Below are 27,515 nucleotides of genomic sequence, written 5' to 3' on the forward strand. Positions count from 1 at the left end.
TCTCGGCTGATGACAAAGACAATCCTTGTTTCATCTTTTTAAACCCTCATGGGCCCAATAAAGTTGACAGGACACATATGGTCCCCGTTCTCAAACTGCCTGCTCCTTGTTGGGCTCTGACCTACTTGCAAAGGTTTTCAACAAGAAGAGTGATGATGGGAATTTAGGAAACTCCTTTTTGCACTTGTTTTGAAAGTGCATAAAGCACTTCCTAGTGTAGCAATCTTTGGCCTTTGAACTTACTGTACATGAGCACTACTCATTCAACAAAATTAATGACATGAATTACAATCTGTGATCACAAAATTGCACTGAGATCTGAATTTGGGAAACATGTTTTCATCTATGCTGTACCTCCTTCTCCTGAAATATCCTAATATTTTAAGCTAGATTCATTGATAATTTTATGGAACAAACTAAACCTATAGTATGCGGCCTTCTTGGCCAGTGCCCACTTGAACAATAGATGGAAATCTCAATGTGGTTTTAGCCTTGTTACTGTACATAAAACATAAATAAATATAGCCTTTCTTAGCTCACTATTTTCAAGTCACAATGATGAACAGGGGCAGCATGGTTTAATCGTTCAAGTTAATAAATCAAAGGAACTTTAAATGTCAATGTCAATGAATTGAATACCAAGGACCTCCAACAGAAACAAGACCACAAGCGCTTTTTGGGGGTTGTTCCTTTCAGGCAGGGTGTTTTGACTGTGCTTGTGCTGTACTAAATCTTTTTGTTTTGTCTGTTCTTGTACTTGTTCTTGTCTAATCAAATATTCAATCAATCAAAAACCCTAAACTGGCTCATTCATTCATTGTTAGTTAATTCCTGGTCATAACAAACTAAAATGCATACAAATATTATTTAATGAATTTCACAACTTCAGCATTTATTCTGGAATACCCGCAACTTCCGGCCAATCGTGATGAAGAGTAGGCCAGACAGGAGGCAGAAGAAACCAGCGACGGGAGCCAATAGGAAGGAAGGGCCGTTGTAGACGGTGAGGCGGTAGGCGGGGTTTGTGGCGAGCCTCTGCTGTGATGCAAACTGCTCCAGAGTGTCCAGCACATGGATCCACATGACGAACATCACCACCACCCCCAGTAGACACACACCTGATGAGGAGAGAGAGAGATGGATCATATCATATACAAATTCGAATATTGTGTAAAATAGCATTGCAGAAGCCATAGCACCCCAAATCATAACTGACTTTGGAAACTTCCCAATGGACATCAAGCAACTCTGACTTCAGAAGGTTGACATTTCTATTATAAATCCTTGTTTTGAGTGGTCTCATGTAATATTGCAATATTTTGAAATATGGACTTTTGATATTCATGAACTGTATGCCATAAAAATTCAAAGTTTTAACAAAAAAAGGTTGGGAATAATTCACTGAATGTCCAATGTATCTAGAATATTATGCAAGTAGCAAGAAATATATGAAAGTTTCAAGAACATTTTTACACAATATTAATACTAATTTTGTAGAATTTAATAGGACCCAAATATATCTATAATAATGTCTACTGCAGTGGTTCTCAAACTTTTACATTTCAAGGTCTTCCCTTAACTCCGACATTATACAAATGGAACCAAACGGACCATGACGGGTCCGTTTGGTTCCATTTGTATAATGTCAGAGTTACAGACCTGTAAGGGTCAATTTAGACCCCCATAAATGAACCTCGAGAGTCCCTGAAATCCACTTTGAGAATCACTGGTCTACTGTACAGCTTTGTCTCCAAAAATGTGAACATGTGGAAAAATCATTATTTTCCATAAAAACCCATATCTCAAAATATTACAATATTACACAAGACCACTCAAAACAGGATTTATTTGTCAACTTTCTGAAGTCAGTAGTTCCTTCAAGTTCAGTGTGAATTTCCGAAGCCAGTGATGATTGTTTTTATCAGTACAGAGTGGGTTATTGCAAGATGTAGTTCGAAGCAAGTCTATGTTGTAAGTCAGCTACCTATGATGATGTCAGTACTGTGATGACCGGCATGACATCAGCACTATGTGTGTACTGTATGTCTGTATGTCTGTCTAATCTATCTATCTATAACTGTACCCGTTGTAAAGATGAAATAGACACTACAGTAGGTCATTCAAGGGGCTAGTATGACGTCAGTATTATGACATCAGTACTATAACATCAGCACTGTGTGTGTCTGCGTGTTGCCAGTCTTCATTGGGACTGGTCTTTGTGCGCTTGCACGTTGTTGAATATACCAATATTATCCGGGTAGCAAATCACATATTGTAAATCCTCAAAGTTGCTGAAATCGACGTGTATGAAAGTAAAGCACAAATAGCGAACTTGCATTGTACTCTGAGTGGGAAAGTCTGACACAAATGAATCATGGAGTCCATATTTCACGAGAAACAAGATGGCTCTCTTTGCGCCCAGCACTGCCTCAACAACCTTTTGCAAGGCGAGTATTTCAGTCCAGTGGACCTGTCCTCCATTGCTCATCAGCTCGATGAAGAGGAACGGATGAGAATGGCAGAGGGAGGGATGGAAGGTCATGAGTACAGGACCTTCGTGCAGCAACCATCTGGAAACATGGATGACAGTGGTTTCTTTTCAATACAGGTTATTAGCAGTGCTCTGGGGGTGTGGGGTCTGGAGCTGATCCTCTTCAACAGTCCGGAGTATCAGAGTCACATGATAGAGCCAACCAATGAGAGATCCTTTATTTGCAACTATAAGGAGCACTGGTTCACGGTACGAAAACTCGGACAACAGTGGTTCAATTTGAACTCGCTGTTGACCGGACCAGAGTTGATTTCAGACACCTATCTGGCCCTGTTCCTCGCACAGCTACAACAGGAAGGCTACTCCATATTTGTAATCCTGGGAAACCTACCAGAGTGCGAAGCAGAGAAGATTCTTGGCGTCATGAGAGTGCAGCAACGGCAACGGCCAAGACTCATGGGAGAAGTCGAGGCCGGGTCAAGTGGCTTCCATGGTGGACCTTCAGCTCCGGGACAGAGCTTCAGCTCTGGGCTCTGGGACAGACCTGGGGGAGGCATGGGGCCGGAGGAGAGGACCGAGCTGTGGAGAGCCCTGAGACTCAGCAGACAGGACCTGGAGGTGGAGGACGAACAGGCCGACATTCGGCAGGCCATGCAACTCAGCCTGGAGCCAGGGGCGGTGATGAGTAACAAGTCTTTAGAGTCCAAAGTGGGAAATGTTAAGAGTGCCAGCCAGGCAGCAGCAGCAGGCGGCGTTGTTGGAAGATCAGAGGGCACCCAAACGGAGATGCCCACAGCAGAGGAAGTGCGTAGAAGGAGACAAGCCTACTTTGATCGGCAATCCCAGACGCAACAAGCAGAGAATGAATCAACGGGCAGCAGCTCAGGATCACAGGACAGTAGTGACTGTGAGGAGAGGCCACAGAACAAGCCTAGCAAGTGAAGTGGAGAAATGTTCCCCGATGTTGGTCACCAGCTGACTGGTCTCCCATAAAGGAGTGGCCTTCTTCCTATCTCTAAACCTTTGCACATGGGAACACCAACCAGTAAGACTCCCTAATCGGGATAACATGTCGTATACACACACTTTAGAAGGCAATCCAATCAGGAGGGAATATGGGAAATGGGACAGATCCATGGTGATGACATGACTTTAGAGATACTGTGTATCGCTTTGTGTGATTTTAAGCCAAAATCTGTACGAGCAGTGTCCAAGAATGTGTTTTTCGGCCTGATGGTGGCGCTAGAAGAGGGCCATGTAAGAAATCAGGGAGGGCTGGAGGTTGTGACTTGCCATCCAAGGAGTGTGTGTGCAAAGTTTGGCATCGATAGGGCCAACAGTGCCAGAGATAGAGTAGGGGCAAAGGTGTGATGTAACGTGACATGACGGACGGACGGACAGACAGACAGCCGGTGGAGCTTTTCATAGTAACTTGTGACCTGACGATCTCAATAATGACCAGCTGGAAGGCAAAGCCACATCTCCTAGGCTAGTTTTCTGATGGAGTGAGATGACATGACAAAAGGCAGCAGCTAGTTTAATCTGACTGAACTAGCACTGAGATGAGGAAAGGGGATAATACACAAGGTAGCGCTTCGTTGTTTCTACGTTTCATCTTTTCGACACCCAAAAACCTCACCTCCGTGGGGTGGGTCGCTAACCCTCCCGACGCTCCTTTGTCGAAATGATTGTTCGAAAGAGCGAGATTTCCCCAATACACAAATCTGATGCAGTTGGTCCAAGTCTGTAACAGCCTTTTTACCATAGCGCCTCTGTTTCTAATGGAGCTTTTTTTTTAACACGTGTTGTTTTTCTCTGGAGAAGTGGAAAATGTCTTCAGCATACCATGGTCTGTGTTGTAATTGGGTTACTTGTAACGTTTGCCAATATATATAGATGTTATAGGTGACTAAAAGTTAGTTCACAGATAGGTTATAAGTTTCACTCAGAGCCACAGCATTGCCCAGGTTAACTTAACACATGGTAATTCATGGACAATTTATGATGTCAGACAGCGTCAATACTCTGACATCATTATTGTGACGTCACATCAGGCATGTCCATATACGGGCATATTTGTCCAGTCACACTGACCCACAGACAAAAACAGGTCAAAGCCGGGCCGGGGCGCAGAGCGCATGAACAGGCCCCACTATGCTGTACTGTCCTGTGTGAGTGGCCAAGCCAGGTTCAGAAAAGCAATATAAGGCAGGGGTTTTTTGACTATTCTTTTCATCCCCGGCACCCCTGAATAACTCTGTTATTTTTTAGAATCTTATATCATATTACACTATGTAAATATGCAAACCTTTCTCCCTAAGATACAGACATACTGTATGTCATGGTGAAACAGACTGAAAATAACTTTATTCTTGACGTTCAACTACTTGAACCCCAGCATCCCTATTCTGGGGGGAAGACTCACCAAAAATAGACGATATACAAGCTATATACAAGCTATATACAAGTCTAAATAAATATAGAAAATCACAAAATCACAATTGCGTTCCATCGCCACATGTTGTGGGCTATTTCTGCTATTCATACGACACAGATTTGAGATTTGTGAGTCCAGACGGAGGCACATTAAAAACAACTTGTGTGGGAACTGAATGTCAGATGGGTTCTTTGTTCATAAAAATTAAGACCCTCCAGATTTGTCTTCGGACGACGGACAATGATGTCATTTTCAACTACTGAAACAGGTAACATGTCCTTGGTTCGAACTCCCTTTGGTCCGACCACCTAAACCTATATAACCTTAACCCTAACCCTAACTTCAGTAAAACTAACGCTGGTGAGTAGCTAACCTGCCGACGCTGGTGAGTAGCTAACCTGCCGACGCTGGTGAGTAGCTAACCTGCCAATGCTGGTGAGTAGCTAACCTGCCAATGCTGGTGAGTAGCTAACCTGCCAACGCTGGTGAGTAGCTAACCTGCCGACGGTGTTCAGACCAACGGGAGTTCGACCCATGGGGCAGTCCCCCTGAAACAAGACATTTTCTCAGAAGTCTAGTCTAGAGTGCAGATATTCAAGGTCATTGATGCATGCTCTATTTCCAGGGAACTGTATAACTTGGGTTGAAGATTGCACACAGTTTTTCCCAGTTATAATGTTTTTTCCGTCATTTGGGTGTACCCATAGTTAGATAACCCTATAATTAGATAACCCTATTGTTAAAGTAGACCAGCAATTTCTTAATCAGTGCTGTGTGCCATATTTCAGTTAAATTCACTGTTATGTCACAGAAAACGTGTGAACATTTGTTCTTAAATAACACAGCTTTGCACAAAACGTACAAAACGTCCGCAGGGAAAACATACTTGTAAAGTATGATGACCTTCTTACAGTACGTGGATCCATCCTTACCTCCAGACAGCTGAAAAGCCCCGCCTGCTTTATAGAGTCTGTGATTGGCCAGTGGGGCGGCGCAGATGACAAGAAATCCACCAATCACAACCGTGACCACGCCCATTATGAGGAAGACACTCCAGAAGGTCCTGAAAACTGTAAATACAGACATTAGGGTCTGGTAGAAAGAACTTCCCCTTTTTGCACACCCTACAGCAGGGTTCCCCAATAGGCGGTCCGCGGGCCATTTGCGGCCCGCGGGGGGCTACTGTCTGGCCCACACCAACCACAGTAATAATGGTGGTATAAGAGCAGCAACAACACTAGTATATCGTCGTTGTCGGGTGGAAATCTCGTATCTCCAAATGTGTACGTTCTTTCGCAAATCATACAAGGCCGTCGCACAAAAGTAGTGAAAACAGCAGATCTACAAGCACACAACGCCTCGCACCGCGAGGCGTTGTGTGCTTGTAGATCGGCTGTTTTGGGGAACTATTTGGGGAACTATTTGGGGAACCCTGCCCTACAGTAAAAACTTATCAGCTGATCAGAGTCACCCAAACCCACTTAAACCTTACAGTTTAGACTTTGCTGTATTACCAGTCATGCCAATGAACTGCAGTGGCGGATGAGGTATCTATCTAGCTTTTTATATCTGTGGTCTATACTAGGTATTCCTCTCGTTCTACACCTGATACAAGCTCACAACACGCTTGTAAATCTGTGATTTTTTAGCAGAGATTGTAGATCGGCTATTTTTGCAGAACTTTAGCCAAAAATGGCAGATCTACAAGCTCACAACACGAGGCTATTTTCGGCAAAGAGGTTTTTTCTTGTAGAGGGGAAAACAGAGCAGACTAAGTACAGAGTGAAGGGTCAAGTTTATTACGTATTGACGGTTCAAGTGGTTAAATATCTGATAACACAAATTGACATGAATCCAAAATACACTGATGATTGTGCTGTCAAACAATGAAACTATATGGAATCTATGAAAAGGTTGCGGGAGTCCCTGCTTCATCTCTCTCTCAGCTAAGGGGCCCTTGGCCTGAAAACGTTGAAGACCCCAGTATAATATACTACAGATACATTATGATCCTTTGAAGTGTACCAACCAATGGCAGAGTCCGCTGCAGAGGTGTGTACAGGTAAATGATGAGGCTCTATTGGCCTGTGGACAGGAAATGGAAAGAGGAAGGCGGGCTCACAGACTTCTGAACTTGGCAGACTGACTGAGGAGAACAGCAGGAGAAAAAACAAAACAACATTGAGAGAAAGTGTGTGGATTTATAAGAGGACAGGAATTGTATTTCTTCCATCTATGCTTGTGAGAATGAACTGAGATAGCCTACACTAACAGTATGGGCTCTGTAAGCTCTTTCATGCCATCCAGGCTCCTGATGATTCATGACCAGGGCAGGAATTTCATGGAGGCCATGAAGGCCATGGCCACCGTTGCCCCTCAGTTTGGCCTTGTGCCCCTCGGGTGTCGCTCTCTATTCCGACATGTCGCCACCCCGAAATTGACTTCTTATTGTCGGAGTGGCGACACTTCCATAGAGGTTAAGTTTAGGGTTAGGGTTAGAGATAGGGTTAGTGTCGGAAAGGAGACATGTCAGAGTGGCAGGGTGTAACCGTGCTCCTCAAACCAATGGCATGACCTGAGGCCACAGTGGCCTTAAAAGCCCAGCTGACTGTACCACTTTCTCCTCCGTCTCTTTCTGGTCAATATGTAGACAGTAGACACCGGTGTCTCTTTCTTGTCATGTAGATGCCAGTGTCTTTTATTGAGATTCTGAAATATTAACTCCCCCGAGTCCCCATCTTTAAACCATTCCAGTATCTTTGATTGGTGCAGGGCTGAGCATGGAACAGATTGTAAATATCATCATTTATCTATTTCACTGCAGAGCATCCCTAACCCTTAAATTCAACAAATTCTTTCAATGGACTAAAATCATGTTTTATTTGATGGCCTTCCTGCCCTGGCATTTGGCCTTTGTGCCCTAAAAGAATGGACAACACCAAAGGCCAAGTGGACTTGCCCCTAAAGTAGTAAAATTACAAAATTCCAGGCCTGTTCATGACCATAAAAAATATTATTCAAAAGATATTTTAATATTCAATTAAATTCAATTAGAACCTTATTCTTTCTTCTTTTTTCGGTTTTCACATATTTTTGGTTCAGGCTTAAAATAAAAATCAGTTTGCCAATATAAGGCTTTTTTCCTCCTCTCATATCATCCATGGTTATAAAAGGCACACACACACACACACACACACACACACACACACACACACACACACACACACACACACACACACACATATATATATACAGTAAATATATATTCCTGTATAGGCCTATACGTTTCTTTCTCTGGAACAAATAGCCTACAGGTCCTTACTGATCCACAGACTCCACACAGAGAAGTGGTCCGGGCTGCCTCTGAACGAACACCTCCAGAACAGGCCTTCATGAAAGAGCCGCACGCTCTTCTCCTCCTGGAGCAGAGAAACATTGTTATATTCTTATATTCCTATTAGCTCGCAATAATCCTTTAAAATTGTTTTAAAGATATTGTAGGAATACTTCACATTTTCTATCAATTAGTCATCCTGTTAAGCCTTGAATTCGTGGTCAATCTTTTGTTTTGACCCCAAAGGAGTCCAGGGTTAACAACATAACAAATCTACAGTATTTAGGATCGTTTTAACTCATTCCATGCCATGGATATATTGACAGGTTTCTTATGTAAGCCCAGTGGCAAAAAAAAAAAGAACTTCTGGGAATTCAAATTAGCCAGGAGGTACCTTGACAGACTATCATTTTTGACCACTAGATGGCACTGATGACTAAGCCAAAAGCATTTGACTCTAGTATAGGCTCTTCTGCAGCTGTTGATAAACATGACTGTGTGTGTGTGTGTGTGTGTGTGTGTGTGTGTGTGTGTGTGTGTGTGTGTGTGTGTGTGTGTGTGTGTGTGTGTGTGTGTGTGCGCGCGCATGCGTGCGTGCGTGCGTGCGTGTGAGCTCTCATTCACTCCAATTGTAAACTTTCTTTAAAACAGCATTCATTCAGTTCGATCTAGCTTTGCATGGGAATGGCGAAACTGGACGATTTTCTTCCCCCTGATTTCATGGTATCCATGGGCATGTTGGGGGCAGTTCTCAATTTCTATTAGAAATCACTCTCACAGTTAAACTGTGAGTAGGCCTACAAATGGATTTGGTTCCATTAGTACAGTAGTGGTTCTCAAAGTGGATTCCAGGGACTCCGTGGGTTCCTTTGGGGGGTCTAAATTGACCCACACAAGTCTGCAACTCTGCTCTGACAGTGTACACCCTAACTGGTTCATTTGGTTCCAGTTGTACACTGTCAGAGTTAAGGGGAGACCTCGAAATGAATGTGCTTGAGAACCACCGCATTAGTATGCTCTCAACACAGAGGATTTTCCTGGGTGGCGTGAAAAGCAGAAATACTGTACATGGATGGTAATGTTAGAAATGCACATAATGACCTCAGGCGCCGTGGTCTTTCCGTGACTCACACCCAACGTTTCCACAGACGGCTCCAGTTCTCTCCCATCTTCATCCTCCTCCTCCTCCTCCTCTGCGACCAGCAGCCAGTACTCGGTTCCACAGGACAGCAGCATGCACAGGAACCCTACCGCTCCACAGAACCCAGCCACGAACAGGAGAACACGGAACCTATCAGCGGGAGACATGTCTGTTCTGTTGCTACCACAGGGGTGTGTGTGTGTGTGTGTGTGTGTGTGTGTGTGTGTGTGTGTGTGTGTGTGTGTGAGAGAGTGAGAGAGAGAGAGGTGTCACGTGTCAGTATGAAAATAAAAGCGGTCATACAGTATGTGCTGGTGACTTCATGGGATATGGTTACAGAAGTTTTTTTTAAATAGCAGTGTTGTGTTGAGTCAATGCTATTTGGAGAGTAGAGGACAGAACAGTACGGTTCCAACAAGGCACATATTTACTTTTCCTATTTCTGTAGTGGCGGAAGGACTCTTGTTTTTGTTTTCTACTTCATTGGTTCTCAACCTGTGGGTCGGGACCCCCAGGGGGGGTCACCAAATTATTTCTGGGGGGTCCCCAGATGATTAACTTAATGTGCAACATTGTTTTCTCACTCAACAGTAAACAGACCAACATAAAGTTTAAGTGTAGATAGAGTACCTACACATTTCTAAAGTGACAATATAAGGACTTTGTCATACCTCTAAAATGACAAATTAAACATTGGCCAAATTGTCAAATATTAGAGGCTGAAATTGTGAAAATAGCCGTTCTTCATGCTCACAGGCAACGCCTATGTGAGCATGTAGATCTGCTATTCTCACAATAGAACCCTGCTATTCAAAATGTAATGCCTCAACTCTTAATTCTAGGGTGATTTCGTGCAGATGTGGTAAAGGGAGGGGACCACCTTGGATCTCCGGGGGATTTCAGGTCAAATGACCCCACCACGTAACCTAGGGTTGCATCCTCAGTGGCTTCCTCCACCTCCATAGTACTGTCTAACAATAAAGAGGAGAGGAATATTCACTCTCACAACTGTAGAAATATCTCCCCAGCCTTTATTAGAATGCCAGCATTGAAATCCAGATTTGGTACAGTACAAGAAGGCTATACAATAGAACAGTGATGGTCCAACAGTCTTTCAAATTGAATGTTTGTATATATTATTTATACAGTATAAATTATGAAGATTTTCAAAAGACATTACACTGTTCCGAGACATTATGTCAATTAAAAACAAAAAGGTCATCATGGCTCCTGAACCGGTAACCAATCAGCAATTTCCACAAACTCAAAAATCTGACATAACCACGCAAAACCCATACATCATAGTCATACCCATACCAGGGTCGTGCAGAGAATGAAAGGCAGGGGCTGACATTTCTAAAAGGGCCCTTTTGGTGAAAATATCTAAAATAGCAGACCTCCGAGCTCACAACGCGTCACAGTGCGACGCGTTGTGAGCTTGGAGGTCGGCTATTTCCGATGCTTGGTTTCTATGCAGAGAGGACAATTCCTTCAACATAAAATGCTGTGTTTAAGTTCCGGAGAGTTTGGACAAGGCAATTCTCTTGAATGCTGCCTTCAGGTATGGCATGGAAAGAGGGCACGTTTTACAGAAGGATAAAAGGGCAGGGGCTCAAGCCCCTTTGATGTCTATGTGTGCACGTGCCTGACCCATACAGTTCACACAAATTTCAAATGCTTCCACCTAACAGTCTGTAAAGGAGTCCCTCCAAGACACACCTGACCTGGCACAGAGACCTGGAGGCAGACACCAAGACCATGAAGATGACCTGGAGGCAGCTGGAGCCAGAACAGCTCAACACAGAGGTGCCTGGACATCGAATGTTGACGGCCTATGCTCCAGAAGCGGGTAAATTAATTGTCTGTACATGCTTAGTGTTTAGCCTTCGTAGTCACATAACTACAGTAAGTCCTACTGTAAATGAAATGAGTCGAAGCCTATCTAGCGTGTTGAAAATGGAAATTTCAAAAATATATTTTAAGATATTTAAAATAACATTTTTGTGAAGTGAAATAAGCGGATGACCGCTTCCTATTAGGAGGCAGAAGTACAGACTAAATGCATTTGAAGATTGTGTGGAAAGAGTCGTCTGGCTTCAGAGAGCATCTCTAACCTCATGCCTAAACCTTTGAGCTTTGAGCTTCTATCTATTTTTTAATTGCAAACGCAGGAAAAAAAAACAGATGCTTTCCCAGTTTTAATGGGTTAAGTCAGGTTGTCTCTTGCCCGCCTTTGTGCAATGCATCATGGGTAGGATACTGCCAGTTCAGGAGCCAGTACAGAAAGAAAACTCAAGGGTGACATAATCAGTCACAATGCTTAAAGGAATAGTTCACCCCCAAAATGACTTTTTTCTATCGATTCCTCATGACAAGGAGACTTGAGTTAAATCATATTTTTTTTATATTTTCTACAAGACAAAAATGTGATTATATTAAGTTTACCCCCATTGATTCCAGATGGGGACCCGGATGCATTTTTTTTTTTAAATCTAATTATTGTCTTTAGAATGCGACAAAACTAAAAATATTATTCAACTCAAGTCTCCATGGTATGAGTAATCAATAGAAAAAAGTCATTTTGGGGGTGAACTACTCCTTTAACTGAGAGTACATAGCGACGGACAAACAATAATTAAAATAAACACACATTACTGTCGACAACCATGCCACGTCGTTTAGACCATGGGAGATTAGGCTACTCATTTACATGTTCCAGGGTAAAAAGAAAACATTGAAGAATGTTTGATTTGTCAATGTAGTGTAGTTTCTTTTAATTTCATTCATGTTTGATGAAATCAAGCTCACTTAAAATTAATTAGTGGACATTATCAATAATGTTTTTCAGGATCTGGAGAGGTAATAGGTAAAATAAAATATCAAGAATGCCCTTCAATAAAGCCACCGTAAAAGAAAAAAAATAATACAAAAAGAATAAACAGTAATCATTTTAAGTACTCATGTTTTGATTAGCTGGTCAAGTTACACTTGATTTACTTTTTAAGGATGTCTTGAAGCCCTATGTTGTACCTTTGATATGTCTTAACGGCAATAGAATTCTGATATCATCGTTTATGGTGTAAAGCAGGGTTCCCCAATTAGTTTTCCCCAAGGGCCGAATTATGTCTAGGGTACCAAGCCGAGGGACACAACATTGCAGGGGGCGACGACGGCGTTCCCGCTACTCCAGCGACTGCGACAGTTCAGATATTGTCGTTGTCGGGTAAAAATCTTGTATGTACAAAACCATTCATTTTGCATTTATCATTTTAAAAATTATTTAAACTAGTGAAAACAGCCGATCTGCAAGCACACAACGCCTCGCACTGCGAGGCGTTGTGTGCTTGTAGATCTGCTGTTTTCACTACTTTTGTGCGACGGCCTTGTATGATTTGCGAAAGAACGTACAAATTTGGAGATGCGAGATTTCCACCCGACAACGACGATATACTAGTGTTGTTGCTGCTCTTATACCACCATTGTTACTGGGGTTGGTATGGGCCAGACGGTAGCCCCCCCGCGGGCCGCAAATGGCCCGCGGGCCGCCTATTGGGGAACCCTGGTGTAGAGTTTTGTTTTATCGCTCTAAGCATGTAATCCTGCTTCCTTCTTGATCCAACACAACATAATAACAACATAAGCAAGAACCCAACCCATAAACACAGAAGTGCATTTATACAGGAGTCACATCCATTAACTACATATTCCAACCCTGTGAGGATAATTAGAACAACATATATCAGGCACATGGAAATTAAAGATTTGCTCCCCCTATTTATTATACTACTGGCAGGTAAACATTTGTAATGAGGATGCTTCTTGTCCCCACTATCCTCTCCCATGGGTGAGGAGGACACTGCCGTGCTTTTCTTTTGTTTGTGTTTAGTTTGGTCCATTGTCGTTTTTAAAGTAGAATAATGAACAAGTGTGTCGGCGCGTCCGTGTAAAATGCTATTGGTACTTCCACAGTATGCGTGGTCTGGTCTGGTCTGCGCTTGCGGGGGATCTCGTGCCACACTCTGCCTTCTGGGACCGCGGCTGCCAGGCCACCTAGGACATCACGCCAAATACTGGGTTGTGGCGGCAGATGCTGGGGCCGATCTCTTCATAGTCTTTCTTGGTGTGGCACACTTGGTAGAACTCAGGCTGGAAGAGAACACAGATGGGCGTCAGTGTTTACCCCCACTTTAACCACTTTTGGCCTAGAATTATTTAATGCTTTAACTATTGAAAAATAGCAGATATACAAGCTCACAGCGCGGCACCGAGTGCCGCGCTGCGAGCTTGTAGATCTGCTATTTTTGAAAAATCATGAAAATTTGGCGCAAATCTTTGAATATCTCATTTTTAAAGTGAACATTTGTGACTCAAATATTTGCTTCTGGGGGGTCCCTGATACAAAATATTTTGAGACGGGGGTCGGCGGCCAAATACATAAATGCTAGGGGTCCTTGACATGAAAGAGTTTGAGAACCACCGACATAGAAACATGTTTTTGAAAAAACCTTGGAAGGATTTAGAAGACACTTGTAGAATCGGGTTAGCATAAAAGCATAAAATAATGCGTACCCGGTCTACATGGGTTAACCACTTTTGACCTGGCATCCCTGCTTTGAGCATGTGACTATAGGAACACATTTTCAAGCATCTTTTTTTTATTGCCGATTTACAAGTTCATAATGCGACACATTACGCACTGTAGATATGCCAGTATTTTCACCATGTTTGAAACGTTTTTAAAGTATAAAATGGGGTGTAAGAGGTTTTCTTATTCAATATCAGAGGCTGAGCCTAGTGTTAATTGAATTAAAGAATCAAGTAAAGATGAGACCGTGCTGATATCTAAACAATGGATTGCCCTTTAAGTTAAAAACCTAATATACCGGTAACTGTTCTCAAGTTGCTCTTTGTCTAAAGACAATCTTCATGTACAAAAGTATTTTTATTGGTCGTTTAATCAGGTATCTCTTATGATACAAGTTGGAATTAAACCTTCTGTATTCAATGAAACAACCTTTGAAAGTGGAAGACTATTTTAATGTTGCTCTTTTCCTAGGTACCCGTCGGTGTACAATACGACTTTTTTTCTTGAAAGAATCCTCCCAGAACATCACAAGAATTGCCTTTGAGTTCTCCTGAATCTCCTGGTTAGTGTTATGTGATGCAAAACCAATTGAGCTTCAGGCAAAATGTATCATTCTCACCACTAAACCACTTTAACACACATATCAGATTCCTCTTGTACAATAATATTTTCATGTTGACTACTGAGCATCTTCTCCTGCCAGCATCAGAAACCATTGTCTGAAAAATCACAAAAAGAATCAACACTCACAAGTCGTAATGTGACGCGTTGCAGAACTGCTTTCTTCACCTTGCTAAACCATCGTATGACAAAAGTATAGAATAGGGCTGAAGTGGTGTTTTGCTACTCACAGTGGATGCGAGCATGGACCCTCCAAACCACACAGCATATCTCTGCATGTGATGGGTGATGACCTGCACATCAATAGGCTTGGGCTGGGAAAACACAGGAGACATTTTAATCTATCTATAAATGCGAGAAGTCTCTGCGTGTCTGTCTGTCTGTCTGTCTGTGTGTCTGTAATCCGCGTATCTCGAGAACCGTTCGTCCCACCGGCTTCAGATTCGGCACGCGCGTTCCCCGCCGCGGCACGGAGTGCAGTGCCGGGTCTCGACCCGACCCGACGCGCGGTTTTCCCGAACCGGCGCGAAACGTTCGGAATCTCCTTATGCGGGGTTGATTGTTGACATCAGGCTGTTCCGGAGGAAATCGGCGAAAGCTCTGACTCATTGTGACATCACTTCATAAAAGGCTCTGACATCACGTACGCCACATGAGTCAACAAAAAATCTCTGTGAGTGTGTATGTATGTATGTAATCCGCGTATCTCGAGAACCGTTCGTCCCACGGGCACGCGCGTTCTCCATATATGGGCATAAAATGAATGCCCCCATATATGGGCATAAAATGGATTGCAGACAGACAGATACAGATATCTCCATATATGGACATAAATGGACAGAGGCAAACAGATGGTCAAAGATCTCCATATATGGGCATAAAATGGACGCAGACAGACAGATATCTCCATATATGGGCATAAATGGACACAGGCAAACAGATGTTCAAAACGGGTCCTATGACAACAGGTATAATGAGGTTTGCATTAAAGGGGGAACCGGCACGGTGTCTGCAACACAGTTGGAGGCACAGACAGATACTCCATATATGGGCATAAAATGGACGCAGATAGACAGATATCTCCATATATGGGCATAAAATGGACCCAGAACTATAACTGCAGTGATCTCCATATATGAACATAAAATGGACGCCGACAGACAGACAGACAGATACAGATATCTCCATATATGGGCATAAATGGACACAGGCAGACAGATGGTCAAAACGGGTCCTATGAAAACAGGTATAATGGGGTTTGCATTAAAGGGCGGGGCATTCATTCCCTATTTACATTGTTCCGAGTTGGCCAGGTCGCCGACTAGACGCTGGGAAGGGCGGCCCAGCTTCTAGTAATAAGTAATACAAGTAAAAGAAATTGCCTGCTTATTGTGTCTAAAAACACATATTTAGCCATTTGTACGCATGCCCCCACCCACTGAAATCAAAATACTCAAATTGCTAAAACAATAGAAAGCAGTAAATGAAAACATAAACACTTATCTTTTCTTAATACTTAAGAAATTGTATTCTCTAAATACAATCTAAAATATGAAAAAACAAAGTTGTACAGTTCATTTTGCTGGGAACCACTGAAAGTCCCTTCTAAGAATCCTGCCACAGAGGATGAGCAGACTTTATCCCTCCTGTATCTTACCTTTAACTTGCCTCCGCTCAGCTCTTCGCTGAGCTTCAGTCGTCCGTCCACGGTCCTCTTCAGGTCCCTCTGCAGACGTCGACCAAAGTCCCTGAACATGGTGGACCCTCCAGACAGCACCACGTTCTGTGGGACGCGAAACACTGGTCAGCTTTGTACAGCACTCTCACTCAACCACTTGAATAGATACTGGCATCCCTATTCTGGCCATGTCATAATAGGCACACAGTCAAGTGAAATTAGCTGATTAACAAGTTCTAAGTAGAGCTTGTAGATCCGGACATTTTCTGCAAAGATTTGGCGCCAAGTCCCTGGGGGACCCTGGTCAAGGAAATGCACCCTGTACATAGTTTAGGTGGTTAAATCAACACTGCCTATTTTAACATACATATGTGAGAATTGATTGAGGTTGTGTTTTGGCAGGCAAGGAGTGTGTGTACAACATTTCGGGGCAACGGTTGCGGAGATATGAGCAGGGCACAAGTGTGACGGTCGCAACCAGTTGCATTTATAGCATTACCTTGTACAGTGGACGTCTGACATCAATAGGACAGTTCTGAATCACCTCGTCCACCACCTCAGAGATGGGCTGGGTGAAGTCTGGGTTGGCAAACTGTACAAAAACATTAGTATTTAATGACCTGGCTCCAAAACAGCATATCCACTACCTGAGAGAATTACATAAGCACATGGTAGGTATGAAGAGAGCAAGCTAACCCCCTTCAACATCATTCTGTTCTACATCTTTCCGCTCCTGAGATAAGACAGAATATTGTTGAGCTTTACAGCAGGGGTCTTCAAAGGCCAAGGACCCCTTAGTTGAGAGAGAGATGAAGCAGGGACCCCCATAACCTTTTCATAGATTCCATATAGTTTCATCTTGGAATCATGTCAATTTGTGTCAGATATGTAACCACTTGAACCGTCAATACTTAAACTTTCACTCTGTACTTTGTCTTCTCTTTTCCCCTCTAACCCAAACGTCTTTGTCGAAAGTAGCCGATCTACAAGCTCACAATGCCTCGCAGCGCGAGGCGTTGAGAGCTTGTAGATCTGCTATTTTTGGCTAAAGTTCTCGGAATATGGACACTAGGGTTCAAGTGGTTAATATAGAAAAGGAGAAAAAAACTTTCTATCACTCAAAGGTTTGGAGGACCCCCTGTAGTAACTCTGAGGACCCCCTGTAGAAGACCCTGCTTTACAGTATTGAGATCTAAAAGATGTGCCTCTCTTCAAGGCAGCAAAATGATCATTCTCTCTTAAAGTTTCGTAAAAGTCCCTTCCTCCCAGTTATTCTACCAGTAGACAGAAAGGCCTTATACCTTGCCATGCATTGCTGTGGGCAAATAACTGGCAACTACCAGTTTGGGGCAACTTGAGTCCTCTGGTTACAATACGATGGAGCTTTTAAAGACTCTTTCCACACAGACAGCAGGCTGAACATAATCCAGGATTTATTTATTTTTTCCACCCAAAAAACGTGAGCTTAGAACGCTTCAGTTACTGTACTGTTGCTGCTTATAAATGTTTTTAAGTGCATTCTTTCCAGCTGGCTTGTCTTAACTTTCCAGAGTAGTCTCTCACATCCGCCCCCCGCCCTCTGTCACCCTCTCAGCTTTCCTACCATCCGTCTCAATAAGAAGTAAACCAGGGGTCTTCAACAGGGGGTCCTCAGAGTTACTACAGGGGGTCCTCCAAATCTTTGAGTGGTAGAAAGTTTTTTTCTCCTTTTTTATATCAACAACTTGAACCCTAGCGTCCATATATTCTGAGAACTTTAGCCAAAAATAGCAGATCCACAAGCTCACCAGGCCTCGCGCTACGAGGCATTGTGAGCTTGTAGATCGTCTATTTTCGGCAGGAGGTTTGGTGTAGAGGGTAAAAAGAGCGGACTAAGTACATAGTGAAAGGTCAAGTTTATTAGTATTGGCGGTTCAAGTGGTTAAATATTTAAAAACACAAATAGACATGAACCCAAAATATATACCGATTAAACTATATGGAATCTATGAACAGGTTGTGGGGGGTCCCTGCTTCATCTCTCGCTCAACTAAGGGGTCCTTGGCCTGAAAACATTGAAGGCCCCTGACAAACTAGTGTTGGACTACTCCCTGTTTTGATGCAGTTATTGGGTAGTAAAGGTCCTGTACCTCCGGGTGGAAGAAGATCTCTGGTCCCAGGAAGCGCTCGTAGCCCACGTCGATGGTGAACTCCTTCTTGCTGACGGCGTTGATGCCGTTGTACTGCTTGATCCACTTGGAGCCGTCCGTGTCGTACTTGCTGAACTCCTTCACCAGGTCAGGGCAGACGTAACTGTAGCGCTCCTGGAAAACACACCATGTTTGAGAGTTTGTGAGCCGGAATTAGCTCACTGCTGAAACCCTCATCCACGCATTCATCTCCTCCCGACTAGGCTACTGTAATGGCATACTTCATGGCATCACCTCCAAAACCCTAAATAAACTTCAATATGTCGAAAATTCAGCCGCTCGTCTCCTCACCAGCACCCGCTCCAGAGACCATATCACACCAGTCCTCCATGACCTCCACTGGCTCCCTGTCAAACAAGGCTCCCTCAGGTCCAGTGAGGATGGCCTCCTTAAGGTCCCCAATGCAAAGAAGAAAACCTGGGGTGACAGGGCATTCTCTGTAGCCGGCCCCACCCTCTGGAATGAACTCCCCAAGCCCATCAGAGATGCCCCCTCCCTCCCTGCCTTCAAAACTGCCTTGAAAACCCACCTGTTCCAAATCGCCTTCCCCAGTTGATATTTTTCCTAATAAAGTTGTTGCTCTTAGTTTTCCCTCCCCCTAGCCCCAAATGTAAAGCATCTTTGAGTACTCAGAAAAGCGCTATATAAGTCCCAGGTATTATTATTATTACAATATGTCCCATTGTTAGCTTGTAGATTTGCTATTTTTTGGTCCTGGTTAAATAGGACGGGGGAAGACTACCCATTTTCAACATTTAACTATGTCATTGCGACCGTAGGTCGCATTTACTACCAAAACCTCCACAGGCTGTCTGTCAGTGAGTCAGTCAGTCCGTCACACTTTTGCCCTGCTCATATCTCCACAACCGTTCCCCCCATCCATGCCAAATTTTGCACACACACTCCTTGACTGCCAAACTACAACCTACAACCTGGGGGACCCCCAGATGTAAAAAAATGACCAAATGTGCTCACACGTCACACGTCACACTTTTTCCCTGCTTATATCTCCGCACCCGTTGACCCGATCCATGCCAGATTTTACACACACACTCCTTGCCTGCCAAACTACAACCTCCAAGGACCCCCGGAGCCCCAGGGGGACCCCCAGATGTAAACAATGACCAAATGTGCAAAAATGACCAAATGACCACCCGGGGCTGCTCACGGGGAATTCCTGGGGACCACCGACTCCTGGTGCTCCAGAACGGATGCAAAAGTGGTGGCGCCCCCAGTGGAGGACCCCCTGCCACTGCAGCGCACATAAAATGCCGTAACTCGGGCTAGGAGCGTCCGGGAGAGCCGGGGCCGGTACCTATTCGTCCGCCAAGGCAACGCGGAGACCCCACCCCTCATTTCTCACATGGCCCTATTCTAGCGCCACCTTCAGGCCGATTTTTAAAACACATTTTTGGACACTGCTCCTACAGTTTTTGCCCTAAAATCACGAATATCACTACACAGCATGTCTACACTCATGTCATCAACATGGATCAGGAAGATTTTGGAAAAACACATTTTTGCCCTATTTGTGGACATAAGCCACCTACGGTCGCTTTTCTCCCGATTAGGGAGTCTTACTGGTTAATATACCTTAGAGGAGGAAATAAGAAAAAAGTAACCCCCCTTCTGTGTTGCTTAGAACTGGAGGATTGATTTTGGGATTTGTATTGTAAATCACACCAGTGTGATGTCATCTCGGTGTGAGTTACAATACAAACTCCCAAATCAATCCTCCAGTTCTGGGCAACAAAGAAGGGGGATAACCTTTTTTTTTTATTTCCACACAACTCCTCTAAGTTATATTAATGACATAGTTCAATTTTGAAAATGGGTGGTCTTCCCCAAAAGATGAATTACAGAAACAGATTGTTAACCCAATGTCCATTATTACAGAAGTATCACCAAACCTCCATCTATCACATAGTTCCTTGGTGACATGGTTGCTTTACTGACCTCAGGTGGCCAGTATGAGAAATGCATGGTCCTAAACAACAATCTAAAGTATACATGGCGACTGGCGGCCCGGGGGCCACATGCGGACCCCACCTTCACTTAATACCGGAATACTGATATATTATTGATTTCAGCTGTTACAATTCCAAACATGACCTGCTGTAATTCCATCAGTCTATATTAGTAGCTTAATGACTAGTATAGTAGTATTAAAATGTATTTCTTTTATGTCCAATGTATTTGTATTTAGGTTCATAAAGTTAACATGAGTATATAACTAAATGCATTTGAAATTAAATCAAAAAGTTACATTTCAGGATTCCAATTAAAAAATAACAAAAAATTATTCAGGATTACAAATGCATCGCAGCGCGATGCGTTTTGAGCTTGTAGATATGCTATTTTTGCTTCTTTTTCATGAGATACTAGAGTGACAAAGTAGGACGTAGCAATAGGCATTGTGGAGTGAAGGTGGAAATATAGTGGCCCTCGCCATCATCAAAGTTGCCCACCCCTGATCTAAAGAGTCAGCAATACATCTCAGATCTGCCTTCTCATTTTCTCACCACCGGTGTCTCGTCCTATGACAAAGGTCATTCGTCCCGTGAAGTAAAGCACACTATAACCAGGTCATGTCAACCTGGAAGCATAAAGAATAAAGACTGACCTTGACCAGCTTGGCGGTCTCCAGGGACTGTTCTGGAGGGATCCCCACTTCTCTCTCCCTCAGCAGCTGCTGGATGAAGTATGTGATGTCCCTCCCAGCGATGGGGATGTGTTTAATACAGCTACCGATGACGTAGCCTTCTGCCTGGAACATGCATAATATCATATTATTATTCCCTGTAAGGTTTGGTGGTTATTGGTTTATTAACATGTAGGTATTTCTAAACAAACCAACATAAGGTTTAGAAGTATAGAAGGTATCTGTACATTTCTAAAGTGACAATTTAAGGACTTTTTAATACCTCTAAAACGACAAATTAAACATTGGCATGAGGCAGAAATTTTGAAAATAGCAGATCTACATGCGCACAACGCCTTGCATTGCGAGGCGTTGTGAGCATGTAGATCTGCTATTTTCACAATAGAACCATGTTATTATACAAAATGTAATGCCTCAACTCTTAGTGCTCGTCGGCAGTTAAAATGTGATTATTTTGGGAGTCGCGGCCTGAAAAGATTGAGAACCACTGGGTTAGAAGAAGAGAGTGAGAGACATAGATATCAGAGGGTGGAGAGACGGGGGTGATGCTTGCTTACCACTGGAATGACGTGCGTCACACCGTCCCCGCTGTCGATCACCGTCCCCGTCAGCGTCCTCTCTCCCACCTGTCTGGACGTCCAGGACGCCGCCAGAGCCAACACAGCCTGAGGACCGAGCAACAACAGGTTCAACCTGGTGTGGTCTGTTATGGGCAAAACATGACGTCTCCAGAACTAGTACTTTTCCAGAACTTTTCCAGAATATTTAAACCAATTTCCAGACCCATGTAAGTAATTTGGCGTAATAATGAGTCAGTCAATTAAGTCAATTACTAATTAGTAATGCCCAAAGACTGGCAGACAGTGTAGCAAAAATAAAGCATAGAATGGTATTATGGTATAATTCCATGCAAAATTAGCTTGTAGATCTGTTCTTTTTGTCTGATACAATGAGAAGCACCCAGCTGGGCATTAGGCTGCAATCACGCAGCCCTTTCGGCAAAAAACTACATATTTCGTGTAATGTTATACATGTTTTAGAAAATGTTTTTAACAAAATCAATAGCTGAAAACTGTGCATAGCTATATATTGTCCATGACTTTCCAGGACCTTTGATCAATTCCAATACTTTTCCAGTACTGGAAAAATATTTTTCTAATTTCAGAATATTTCCAGGAATTTCATGACCGTGGGAACCCTGGTATGACAACCAAACCATGCACGTGTTCTGGAGAGGTGAGAAAAGTGCTGCATGTGACGACGTGTAACCTGCGCGCTGGTTTCAAGTCACCACAGCAGCAATGTGCACATGTCACACCATGTGTTCACGGGTGAAATCATCCAGCTCTAGGCAGTCTGTTGCGTTCCATCGCAAAGTCACATCTATGACACGATAAGCTTGCTTCCAATAATGTTGCACTTCTTTTAGTTGTAAGCAATTCAGGTTGAGTAGTACATGTAGGTTGAGTAGTACATGTAGGTTGAGTAGTACATAATGAAAGCTTGTTTCAGCACCCTTAAGAATGAGGGACGGTTTCATAACCCAATGATTTGTTGGGCAGACAATGGATGCAAAAGTAGGTCATGGAACTAATATTTCACTTATCCAACTTTTTCCAGTCATGCCTTAGCTGTCAGTGTGGCTTTTAGAACAGAAAAAAGCCTCTAGATAGGGTTGTGCTTGGTCTTCCTCCTCGACAGAGTACAGCAGCTTGCAATGGGCCTGGTGTACAAGATACACTACACCTCCAAGATACCCATGTACCTGACAAACTACCGTACTTCCTAAAGGTTAAGGATGTCCACGATCACAACACCTGAGGCAGCTCCACTAACCATGTTCAACGTAGATTTAACACTAAACAAGGCTCTAATTGGTTCTCCAGCTATACCACCAACATGTGGAACGCCCTACCGCAGGCCTTAAAGGAGTGCAAATCTCTAGCCTCCTTCAAAATCGGTCTGAAAAGTCACCTTCAGACGGCTGCTACTCGTGACTTGTAAAATGACTAAGCCCGTCTTTTATTTCTAATCTTTTTGTAAACAATGTTATCCTATCTAAAGTACTATGTTTTATCCGTCTGTCTTTCAATGTTATATGAGATACATAGAGTGGACCCTGTGTAAATAAGCCGTAAAGCTTACTAGGATCTCCTTTTAGTTTACCTTGTACCAGTGATAAGTGCTGTCATGAAACTGTACTTTAGTAAACAATCAAGTACAACCCAGGCTTAAATGTGAGGATGTTGCAGTCGTTAAGACTTCCAGCTTACCTGAACAGCGATGTATAAACCTGGCACATTGAAGGACTCAAACATAATCTCTGCCGTGTATTCTCTGTTTTCTGGTGTGTTGAGTGGAGGTTCTGTCTGGAGAGAGGGAGACACACAAACAAGACCCATGAACATACCGACACCCAAGGTAAACCCAGGGCTGAGGTTTGTGTGGCGAGGAAGCAGCCTTACCAACAGGAAGTAATGGTCTTCAGGTTCTGCCCGCAGATACTTGAAGATGACTTGCTCCATAAACCTCTCCATCAGGTCCCAGTCCTCCACGATTCCATGACGGATGGGCCACTGGGAAGAGGAGAGAGGAAAATGAAAATAGATTAGCGTTTAGTGACGTGAAGTGCAATCCAGAAACAGTGGGACCCATAAGAATATGTAAGGATTGGGCGGGTGAAGGCCAAATGAACAGAGTATTGAGATCACTATATCAGATCAGTTGATGCAGGACAAACAGGCTACAAACATAGCTGTAGACTACATTTTAATTAACATACCGTATATTTCCAAATAGTAGCCTGGGAGCAAATAGCCACTGGGGACCAAATACCCACCTTTGGTCTGACACCGCTTTGCGCATCGACCGCCATTCAAATGGAAGCAAATAAGTATCGCAAATAGCCAGCCGGTTGTTTTAAGCACCGGGGGTTTCCAATCGATTTGGGGAAGTAAACGCCCAGGCTACCATTTGGAAAAATACGGTAACACACTTAGATCTTTCATCCGTTTTTTCACTTGCTGTGTTTATTTTTCTATCAACTAGCAAAAGGAGACAAAACCAGAGCTGTTCTTTATTAATACCCAATGTATTTTAATTCAACTTTTGTGTCATGTCAGCTTATGATAGTGGATGGCTCTACATGTTACAGGCTACTGAAAGCATGTTCCCATGTCTCTCTCCATGGTGCTGAACAAGCACATTAACAGATGAATATATCGCCTAGTCAATTCCAAAAGCCTGTCGAGTGCCTACTGTTCTTAAACACAACAGTCAATTACAAGAGTTCTGCAAGACGTTAATAATATTTTTGTGATTTGGTTAATTTGGTTTGTTTGGTTGTTTAATGTGCATGAAACATAAGGTAGTTCATCCCATGCATCACTTTTAGGTGTGAATAAATATATGGCATAAGAGCTGCAAAAACACACAGTCAAATCTGTCTTGGCTAATTCAAGAAGACCCCTTAATGTCATTCATCCCAGAAGGATGTTTGTGTGTCTACCTTTGTTGCGTATGAGGGCTTGTCGATGGCCTCGTCACCGATGAAGAAGTCCAGGTCATCCACTCCTTTCATCAGCCTGCGTTGGGCCTGGTCGCCCACGCCGGCAGTCTCTTTGATTGCAATACCTGAACACAATAAAACAGTTATCATTTTGGTCCAGCAGTGTACCGTTATATCTGTACGTCACTTTCTCACCTGGCTGGCTACAAGAATTGTGTTTGACAGATGGAATCAGATAGTATGAGTAATAACACAATAATAGTTTGAGAAATAGAAGCTATTATGACACAAATGCACTGTGTCTGTGGCAATTCTTTGTGGAAATACAGTCTGATTAAAATACACAAGTGTAAATATTAACATGCCATAGGATCATTATACTTACATGAAGGAATAATAAATTGTGGTTCTGTGTTTCCTGCATATCCAATCTTGGTATACCTACAGGAATAAATGTGAATTATTACGTTAAGCTTGGGATTGATTCATTGATCGATTCCTGTATTAGTAAGCAGTTTGCATAGGAAAAGCACAAGACAGTACAGTTCAGATACAAAGTCTACCAATAGGATTTAAACCCAAGAAAGCACTATGGCTTGTTTACATTGGGGTCTTTTTGTACTCAATTTTTAGAGCAGGGGTCTTCAACAGGGGGTCCGAGACCCCTAGGGGGTCCTCAGAGTTACTACAGGGGGGCTGCCAAATCTTTGTGTGATAGGATCATGTTTTTTACATTAACCACTTGAACCCTAGCCTATTCTGAGTGGAACATTAGACAAAAATAGATTGTAGATTGGCAATTTTTGTCAAAGAGGTTTGTAGAGGGATAATAAGAGCAGACTAAACTATTTGATGGTTCAAGTGTTTAAATGTCTGAAAATACACATTACTCCAACATGATGACAGTGCTGTCAAACAAGTCTAAGAATTTTAATCTGCAACACAATTGTATACAATATGTAGTGGGGGTCCCTGCTTTATCTCTCTCTCAACTAAGGGGTCCTTGACCTGAGAACGTTGAAGACCCCTGTTTTAGAGGGATAAAGTGATTCAAACAGTGACTTGAGTTAAGACACTGTTGTTAACGCCAGAGCAATGGAATGCGATACTTCTGCTAGTATCAATATATCCCATGGATTCACAGCAATCAGCTGCTCCAGGAAGTAACTAAGCTCCCATCGTTAGCCTCGGCTAATTCATCTTTAAATGAAAAGCTGCTGTCCTGCTAATAATAATCTATTCATAGACAGGCAAACAGGCACGGTTACATTGCGGTGAGTTCATTTTTCGGCATAAAAGTGAACCGATAAATTAAAACAAACACAGCAGAAGTGTTAGCTTTAGCTAGGCTACATTGCTAGACAGGGCGTTAACTCAGTTTGACAGCCGCCTGACTGTATGTGGGCTCAATGAATAGGACGTGCTAATGCTAACATGCTAGCAGCGCCCAGTGGGTCCATCATCACTTACCCTGTGCCGCAGTCCACCACGCAAGCCGGCAAGCGACCAGCCATGCTTCCTCTGCTTCGATGGAACGACCACTTAACACGCAAATAAATGGGTTAACTTGGTTTTCAACTGGTTTCTATGAAGCAGAGCTGCAGAGATCCCCTATAAATCCAGAATGAGCAGCAGTGCTAGCAGCGGCCGATTCAGCTCATCCAGCAGGAAAGCTTCCGGGTTCTGTAACAAATCAATTCAGTGAGTGCAGTCACAACGCAATGCCGCCCCCGCGTGGCGGAGACTAGGCTTGGCATCCCTGGGCAGTGGGCATGCCATGTCCAGTGGTGTAAAGCAGGGGTCTTCAACGTTTTCAGGCCAACAAGGACCCCTTAGTTGAGAGAGAGAGAGATGAAGCAGGGACCCCCCACAACCTGTTCATAGATTCCATATAGTTTCATTGACAGTTTGACAGCACAATCATCAGTATATTTTGGATTCATATCAATGTGTGTTTTCAGATATTTAACCACTTGAACTGTCAATACTTAATAATCTTGACCTTTCACTCTGTACTTAGTCTGCTCTTTTCCCCCTCTACATCAAACGGTTCAAACCTCTTTGCCAAAAATAGCTCACAAGCTCACACTTGTGAGCTTGTAGAAGAGCTATTTTCAAACATTTTGTTGGTACTTCTTTAAGTATATTTTGATGATGGAGGGGAAACGAACTGGTTGGAATAACATGTTCCTTCCAAGTGCTACGCCCAACCAGGGAAACTCCCCCCTGTCAGGAGAAAAGAAGCGGCTTGGGCTCCTCATGCATATAAGGAAGCATGAGGTCAGTCCGTTGCTCTCCCCAGGTTGGCAGAGGGAGTGTAGCGTGCACAGGATTACATTAGACAATTGTCACACACACACACACACACACACACACACACACACACACACACACACACACACACACACACACACACACACAATGATAATGGATGGGATTGATTCACTGCTGCTGCTAAAATAAAGCCCTGTGATTTAGGCTGTACTGAACAGATTGCAGGCACAACAGAAGGATGGGTGATAACAGGGCATTCCTGTTTCTCTGGTGAGCAAACTATTACTCCTTGGAGCAGAAGCTTCTGCTTAACTACAACCCAGCAGCAGGGGTGTCACACCAAATTCTGGGCCCTGGGTACAAGGATTCACTGCGGGCCCCCCATGAATGTTCTTCATAGGTGGAGGAGGGGGTTTAACCCATTTAGACTGGGTACGCATTATTTTGTGCTTTAACTAGGCTATTGAAAAATTGCAGATATACAAGCTCACAGCACGGCACCGAGTGCCGCGCTGCGAGCTTCTAGATCTGCTATTTTGAAGAATCGTGAAAATTGGTGCAACTCTTTGAACATTTCAAATCCTTCTAAGGTTTT

General features: G+C 43.3%; 3 protein-coding genes across 3 annotated transcripts; 1 reads left to right on the forward strand and 2 right to left on the reverse strand.

Annotated features, from left to right (window-relative positions):
• Positions 1 to 2,374: 2,374 nt before the first annotated feature.
• On the forward strand, positions 2,375 to 3,433 carry LOC308279944 (ataxin-3-like; the record flags this gene model as incomplete). The annotated part of the gene is made up of 1 exon (XM_080720169.1): positions 2,375 to 3,433. The coding sequence occupies one exon, from the start codon at positions 2,375 to 2,377 to the stop codon at positions 3,431 to 3,433; it is 1,059 nt and encodes a 352-aa protein (XP_080576295.1).
• Positions 3,434 to 4,602: 1,169 nt separating this feature from the next.
• Positions 4,603 to 9,570, reverse strand: LOC308279945 (transmembrane protein 182-like; the record flags this gene model as incomplete). The annotated part of the gene is made up of 5 exons (XM_080720170.1): positions 4,603 to 4,658; positions 5,861 to 5,998; positions 6,958 to 7,013; positions 8,241 to 8,347; positions 9,364 to 9,570. 5 exons carry the CDS (start codon positions 9,568 to 9,570, stop codon positions 4,603 to 4,605), a joined length of 564 nt encoding a protein of 187 aa, XP_080576296.1.
• Positions 9,571 to 10,416: 846 nt separating this feature from the next.
• Positions 10,417 to 26,297, reverse strand: LOC308280380 (actin-related protein 3). The gene is made up of 12 exons (XM_080720642.1): positions 26,117 to 26,297; positions 25,032 to 25,087; positions 24,647 to 24,771; positions 23,604 to 23,714; positions 23,412 to 23,507; positions 21,696 to 21,803; positions 21,100 to 21,243; positions 18,417 to 18,590; positions 16,787 to 16,879; positions 16,267 to 16,392; positions 14,840 to 14,923; positions 10,417 to 13,549 (listed from the first exon to the last, which is right to left on the reverse strand). Exons 1-12 carry the CDS (start codon positions 26,158 to 26,160, stop codon positions 13,454 to 13,456), a joined length of 1,257 nt encoding a protein of 418 aa, XP_080576768.1. The 5' UTR covers positions 26,161 to 26,297; the 3' UTR covers positions 10,417 to 13,453.
• Between the last annotated feature and the right edge of the window lie 1,218 nt (positions 26,298 to 27,515).

Source organism: Nannobrachium achirus (genome assembly GCF_963921795.1).
Source record: "Nannobrachium achirus genome assembly, chromosome: 24".
NCBI lineage: Eukaryota > Metazoa > Chordata > Actinopteri > Myctophiformes > Myctophidae > Nannobrachium > Nannobrachium achirus.

What these genes read in the sequence shown, in the direction of transcription:
- LOC308280380 (XM_080720642.1), bottom strand. Translation starts at nt 26,160, where the DNA reads ATGGCTGGTCGCTTGCCGGCTTGCGTGGTGGACTGCGGCACAGG. An exon ending in AGATCTTCTTCCACCCGGAG is followed by an intron (nt 16,880 to 18,416) that starts GTACAGGACCTT and finishes GTTTTTGTACAG; the next exon opens with TTTGCCAACCCAGACTTCAC. An exon ending in GGTCCATGCTCGCATCCACT is followed by an intron (nt 13,550 to 14,839) that starts GTGAGTAGCAAA and finishes GTTCTCTTCCAG; the next exon opens with CCTGAGTTCTACCAAGTGTG.